A 7,159-nucleotide genomic window follows, 5' to 3' on the forward strand; every position below is an offset into this window, starting at 1 on the left:
CAGCTCAGGTCATGATCTCAGGGTCCTGGGATCGAGTCCCGCATCGGGCTCTCTGCTCAGCAAGAAGCCTGCTTCCTCCTCTCTCTCTCTCTCTCTCTGCCTGCCTCTCCGTCTACTTGTGATCTCTCTCTGTCAAATAAATAAATAAAATCTTTAAAAAAAAAAAAAAAAAGAGCATCTGAGCAACGAGCTGCCTGAATTTGACTAGCTGGGTATTTTCTAATTTCTCCCTGCTCAGTAGCAGCACTGAAAGCATTTCTGTCTTCTCAATGGTTCAATGCACCCAAATCACCGGCCAATCAGTGTCTTTAAAGGATGTTACATAGACTCTCTTCTCTCCCCATCTCTTTTTACCTGGAGAACAGAAAGGAGAGAGAATCTTAAGAGTGGGCAACTATGGAGCACCTGGGTGGCTCAGTGGGTTAAAACCTCTGCCTTCGGCTCGGGTCATGATCTCAGGGTCCTGGGATCGAGCCCCGCATTGGGCTCTCAGGCTCCGCAGGGAGCCTGCTTCCTCCTCCCTCTCTCTCTGCCTGCCTCTCTGCCTACTTGTGATCTCTGTCTGTCAAATGAATAAATAAAATTGAAAAAAAAAAAAAGAGTGGACAACTATGCATCCTCTCCACTGGTCTCCCCACATGTGATAGGAGAGAACCCAGGAATTTTCTGGGATCTTGGACTAACAAGAAGCCAAGAGGCATGTGCTCTTCATAGAATACCATGGTAGACGTGGTTGGTGACATTGTGCCATCTTTGGGGAGTTTTCTAAAAGTTCCGTTCATCCTTTTGAGTATGGTTGCAGGACTCAACAGCCAGATGACTGGATTACTGGCCCCAGCCATCCAAATTGTCATGTTTGGTGGGAGCAAGAGTAGTTCTTAAATCCCATTTATCTATAAGGCTTCCTCACCCAACTTTGTCGTACTCAACATCTCCCAGCTGAACTGATGGGTTTTGCATAATTTATAAGTTTGCATAAATGACACAAATATTATTACAATACAAATAAAATTTTATTCATGACAATCCAATCTTGTAAGAGTATTTCTGCAGTATTCCCAAAATACAGTGATATGAGAAGGAAAGGGAGGAGAAGCCTTCAGGCAAGTTGAGAATCATCTCCCAGACCCCTTTCCATCTCATCCTATTTCCTTCCTGTTGATGGCTTTGCTTGCCTATCTTTCCTGTGGAATTCACTGATGGAACATCTTTGCTTAGCCCCATCCAGGAAGAAGCTCTGTGGTGTGCGGATAGTGAGTTTGCTCAAGGAAGTCAGACTCTTCACAAGGAATAACTAGACGTGAGAAGCAGCATGGATGAGCTGGCACCAGTAGAAGGGGAGGGCCAGCTCCCAAGCCCTCACCACCAGGGCTCTCTGAGGAAGGCTGTGGCTGCTGCCTTGGCCCTGGATGGGGAATCCACAATCGGTCACAGGAAAAAGAAGAGGAAAGAGTCCCGCCCTGAATCTATCATAATCTACCGGTCAGAAAATGAGAAACTAGATGAGGGGCCTGGGGAATCAGAAAGTGGAGACCGGCCTAAAGAAGAGGAGGGAGACGATTTCCTAGATTATCCTGCAGATGAAGGTGAGTCTCCAGGGCCACTTACCTAAAGCCACAGGGAAGAATGAGGATTCTCCAGAAGACAGACAGGGATTTGCTCACTGACCTACTTCGACTTATTGACACCTTTCTTCTGACAATATCACAGTCTTCATTCCACAGATCAGCAGTATTTATTAAACATTGACTTTGTTCTGTTCGCAGTGATGCAGAGATCATCTCTGTCCTTTCTGAACTCCTAGTGTAAGCAAAGAGACCGATTTATACACAAAAATTAGTAATACAAGCAGACTATGCTAATTATTTATTTTTAAGACTATGCTATTTACTTAATACACGTAAGATAAAGAAGCAAATAGTTGACTTTTATAATAATCAGGAACACGTGAATTACAATAGCAGTGAGTGGTAATATTCCTTTACGTGTAGGTTGGCCAAAAATTGGGTACACTAGGATAACATCAATGTGAGAAAATAGTTGTGCTATCAATGTCCCTCCAGTGGAAATGGAATTCTGTTTTACCCACTTCGTAGGGACACTTATCAATAATTATTAAATTCAGACTGAGTATCTTACATTCTAGAAATTCTCAGTATCCCATGAAACTTAGGCCCATGGGCATAAGGATGCATGTGTGGGAATACCTGTTGCTGCTAACGGAGCCGTGGAGTGTCCAGACTAAGCATCACCATGCAGCAATAGACGGGTAAGGTAGATCGATTTTAGCAGGATTGTTCTCTAAGACATAGGCCCACAGTGGACAAGACCAGCAACGTCTCTGCTCTTGTGCAGTTTGCCTTCTAGTGAAGGGAAGACAGACAGTGAACGAGGCAGTCATTCAAAGTTAATTTCAGGGAGTGGTATGAGTTACAAAGACCGTAAACCACAGTGATGTGGAATGATAGGTGGAGGGCGTGGGGGAGGAGATTGCCTGGTCATGCGAGGACCTCTGGAAAGTGGCCCTTGAGCTGATCTGCACGAAATGAAGGAGCCGACTATGAAATGGGGCCAAGACCCTAAGATGGAAGCACCACTGGCCTATTCCCCTGCTCTCAGGGAAGACGAGCAGCAGTGGTGGAGAGGTTCATGCTGGGCCTTGCAAGTCATAGTAAGGAGTTTGGGATTTGATTGAAGTGCAAGTGGAAGTCAGTGGAGGACTTTTATGCAAAGGAGAGATAGCCTCTATTTCTAAACCATCATTCTGGCTTTATAAAGAGTGGATTCTAAGAGGCAAGAGTAGAAGCTGATAAGAAACTGTCCCATCCCTGAGGCCACAATAGCACTAATGTAGAAGCCTGGACCAGGGTGACCTCAGGAAAGCTAGCTAGGGAAAATAGGCTGGATTCTTTTTTTTTTTTTTTTTTTTTTTTAAGATTTTTTGTATTGGCAGAGAGAGAGAGTACACACAAGCTGGGGGAGCAGCAAACAGAGGGAGAAGCACGCTCCCTGATGGGGGACTCGATCCCATGACCTGAACTGAAGGCAGATGCTTAACCTGACTGAGCCCCCCCAGGCGCCCCAACAGGCTGGATTCTGGGTCCGATTTGGAACTTGCTGATGGATCAGAGGTAGGGAGTGAGAGAAAGAGAGGAGTCAGCAATGACTCCTAGGGTTTTGACAGGAGCAACAGAGAAGGACGTGGTGGTGTCATTTACTGTTCAGTGAGATGAGGGAGGTTTTGAGATCATTAGGTTTTGGGTGAACAGTACAACCTTCCTACTTCTTCCAGCCATGGAAGAAAGACTCCTGCCTATACTACCCCCCTACCCCCTCCCCAACCTCCCCTTGTAGACTATATTTCACATACCAAGGGGCCACAGACTTCTGTGTTCAGTAGCTCTGGTGTCACTCCAGGATGACTAAAGGATGGCAGTTCGCTGCTGGTGGTGGTAATGTGTGGGTATGTGTATGAGGACAGTGTACATGTGTGGTATGTGTGGTGTGTGTCCAGAGCTTGGACGTGAGGGCTGAGATGACCATAGGCATGTGAGGAAGCCTCGTCTCAGGGAAGCATAGAGACAGAGATGAGCAGGGAAGGGGAGTGCACTGCCCATTGGTAGGACACACATGCAGCACAATCTTCACACACATCAGTGGATACTCACACACTTATACACTAGAAAAAGTTCATTATGAACTGGTGTCTATGGCAAAGTTCCTCATACCCCTCCATATTACAGAGATCATGCCAAGACTGAGGCCCAGCAAAGTGAAGAGAGAACTTGAAAAGCAAGTTAACCTGCTTCACAGTTTCTTCAGAGCCCACGTGTGTGGAGTAAGAGTCCCCTGGGGGAGTCCTAACATCAGGGAGGGAGGGAGGTCCACCCACTTCATCTTCACACAGTCATTGACTCCAGGACTGTGCCAGGTGCTATAAAAACAGGAACTGTGGTATTCAGCCTCCAGCTCAGATGATAACCCTGTAATTAAATGTGCACTCTTCTGACCTTAACGTCACATCCTTGATGCCCTGCAGGGATGTGGAACATGCCTTTGGACAGCCGCTATGTCACGTTAACTGGCACCATCACACGAGGAAAGAAGAAGGGCCAGATGGTGGACATCCATGTCACACTGACAGAGAGGGAGCTGCAAGAATTGACGAAGCCTAAAGGGTCATCAAGGGAGATAACACCTGAAGACAGAAAGGCCTGCCAAATGGGAGCAGATCGTGGGCCCCATGTCGTCCTCTGGACACTGGTCTGTCTGCCTGTGGTCTTTATCCTCTCTTTTGTTGTCTCTTTCTACTATGGCACGATCACCTGGTACAACATCTTCCTTGTGTACAATGAGGAGAGGACCTTCTGGCACAAGATCTCATGTTGCCCCTGCCTCATTCTCTTCTATCCAGTGCTCATCATGGCCATGGCCTCTTCCCTGGGCCTCTATGCTGCTGTGGTCCAGCTCTCATGGTCCTGGGGAGCATGGTGGCAAGCTGCCCGGGACATGGAGAAAGGCTTCTGTGGCTGGCTGTGCAGCAAGCTAGGTCTGGAGGACTGCTCCCCCTACAGCATTGTCGAGTTGCTGGACGCTGACAATATCTCAGGCAATCTCTCCAACAAGGACCCCACCCAGGAAGTAGAAACTTCCACTGTCTAAACTTCCAACAACTTCCATCCTTCTCTGGTCCTAGTAGCCTATTGTCTCCCGATTCCAGGAGATTCTTTCTTTAAATTAAACCCTTTCCCCTCTCAGTCCTGGAAAATTCTAGCACACACTATTCTGTTCTACCATCTTGGTGGTTTCAGGAGGGCAGGGAACAGAAAAGCAATTTGTGCCAAAGCAGTCTATCCACAGACGAATTCTTTTCATTCCCTGTCCTAAAATGACCATTTATCTGGGACAGGGAGTGCAGTTGTGTGTTAAGCTCAGGAGCTTGAAGATGTTACTGGTGACTGGAACCCAGGGAAGGATGTGACTAAATGTGACAGGTAGAAAAATGAGGCCCAAAGGAGACCAAGTTCACCAAAAAGATAATACGTAGGTAGGAGAGAAACGCTTAGGAAGCTGGGCTACCATAGTGCAGCAGAATGTAAAGATTTGAGTGTATCACTTAGAGTTTAGTTTAGTGGCATAGAATTCAAATCCTAAAATACCAGTGGTTTAAACAAAGTAGAAGTTTCTTTCTTTCTTATATAGAAGAAATCTGAAGGTTGATCATCAGGGGACCTGATGAAGTCATCCAAACCCTAGGCTTTCTTCCCCTACCATTAGGATATAACCCTCTTTGTCCTTGTCCTCAAAACCTCAGTGGTGACCACATCTCCAGCCCTCGCATCCATGGTTCTTGCAGAATAAAGGAGGGAGCAAAGACATGTATATTCTCCCTGTTTAAGGAGACTTCCCAGAAGTCTCCCTCAAGCTCAACACTTCCTGTATTTCATTGGCTAGGCCTTAGTCACGTGACCTCGCAAGCAAAAGAGGCTGGGAAATGTAGTCTTTTGATTAGGCAGCTATAGTTCAGGTTAAATATTTGGGTTCTGCTAATTTAAGCAAAAAGAGAAACATGACAATTTTGGTAGGCATAAAAGAATCTCTGCCTCACGGTAATCATTTAAATATATTCAGATCCCAAACTGCTATTTTGTTTTATTTATTTATTTATTTATTTATTTATTTAGGGCTGAATGTTACACAGAGATTTTCTACATAGATACTAGTTACATATACTATGTATATGCTATCAGTAGATAATTAGCATCTCATGTACTTTGCAATTAGTCTGTAATGTCATGTGGTTTCAGGGTTTTTAGAAAGGAAGAGTGGAGAGTTGAATATAATTAGTAGCATAACTTTTTTCCTGGTAGTGAAGGCAGGACTGGGTTGTGATGTTTAATTTAATCTATACATTAAAGACTGTGTAGGGAGGATTTGCAAACTTCCCCCAACAGGGATCAGTAGCCCTAAGCATGGAGAAGACAGGGTTAGGTTTCTGTTGTTTGGCAAGACCTCACAGCCTCACTCAGTCAGACCTTATTGGAGTTTAACCAACAGTGTCTTCACTGTATCTCCACGCTTCATGAAAGCGTGTCTTCCTGGCCACTGGGGGGTGAACACCAGATGAATCTAGATGAATAGAATCTGAAGTTTTTTTTTTTTCCTGTTTAAATTTATTCCTGAGGGTGTCTTTCTAATGTCAAAAAAATCGAATCCCAAGAGATTGAGCAGATTTTGGAGGTTTGGGTCCTCACAAGAACAGCTGGTGCCCATTTCTTGTTCCTGTCTCAGGAAGAAGCTACGTTCAGAACAGCTGTGAATCAAACCAGACAGGTCAGTACTGCTCTCCCACAGAAGGCCACGGACATTGGTCTAAAGCATGCGGAATACCGTTTTCAGAAGAACCCCCTTTGAAAATAGCAACAACAAAAACTATTATTAGTTTCACACAAAACAAAACTCTGCCCAACCGTTTTGAAAGTAACCTTGGTGCTCTCTGGTGCTTTTGCAGAAATGTAAACAACTGAAATGATGACAAAGAAAATAAAAATAAAATAAAATTAATTTTGTTCAGACGGTCTTTGAATTTCTCCAAAATTGCTTTGAATGCTACTGTTTGCAGAGAAAGGGTGAGCCTGATTGCTGTTCTGTGTATGTATAACGATCTTAATACAGATCCTTATGTTTTGACTCTTCCCACATACCACTCATTTATGGTGAGTCCATTTAGGTGGACTGTTTTCTGCAGATCACATATTTACCTAAGCCTACATCAGGAAGTTGCAACCGCATTTGTCAGATTTTTCTGGGATTAGGGAAACCAATAGCCAAGGCCAAAAATAATCATGATTAGGACTAGGGTATGGTGGCTGTGGTGGAATGGAGGAGAATGGGGTGAGGGTGGGGCCCAAGGGATACTGAGATGAAGTGGACATGGCTCTCAGACTAGTTAGACTCAAAACCTAGTGGAAGAAGCTTAAATCGTTTCACAAGGGCTCTACTAAGGTATATAAAAGCCTAGTCTAGACTTGAGGAAGACTTAACCAAAGAGATCAAAAGGAATCTCATCTTTGCTATCAGCAAATACCGAGAGAATTAATACCATCTATGGACATTCTGTTAGCTCATAGCTGCCTAATCTTTATGGCGAGCATCAGGG

The 7,159-nt window shown here is 44.8% G+C and overlaps 1 protein-coding gene across 1 annotated transcript in view; it reads left to right on the forward strand.

Moving 5' to 3' along the window:
• LOC111142728 (transmembrane protein 169) overlaps nucleotides 1-5,620 on the forward strand; it is a 22,248-nt gene extending 16,628 nt beyond the window's left edge. The window contains exons 2-3 of the mRNA XM_022496011.1: nucleotides 1,219-1,586; nucleotides 4,040-5,620. Of these exons, the coding sequence (XP_022351719.1) occupies nucleotides 1,313-1,586; nucleotides 4,040-4,662 (897 nt within the window). The 5' untranslated portion in view covers nucleotides 1,219-1,312 and the 3' untranslated portion in view covers nucleotides 4,663-5,620. The remainder of the gene's footprint in view (nucleotides 1-1,218; nucleotides 1,587-4,039) is intronic.
• The last annotated feature ends 1,539 nt before the right edge of the window (nucleotides 5,621-7,159 follow it).

The sequence above is a fragment of the Enhydra lutris genome, unplaced genomic scaffold, assembly GCF_002288905.1.
Source record: "Enhydra lutris kenyoni isolate GAN:26980312 unplaced genomic scaffold, ASM228890v2 scaffoldscaffold1, whole genome shotgun sequence".
In the NCBI taxonomy this organism is placed as follows: Eukaryota; Metazoa; Chordata; class Mammalia; order Carnivora; family Mustelidae; genus Enhydra; species Enhydra lutris.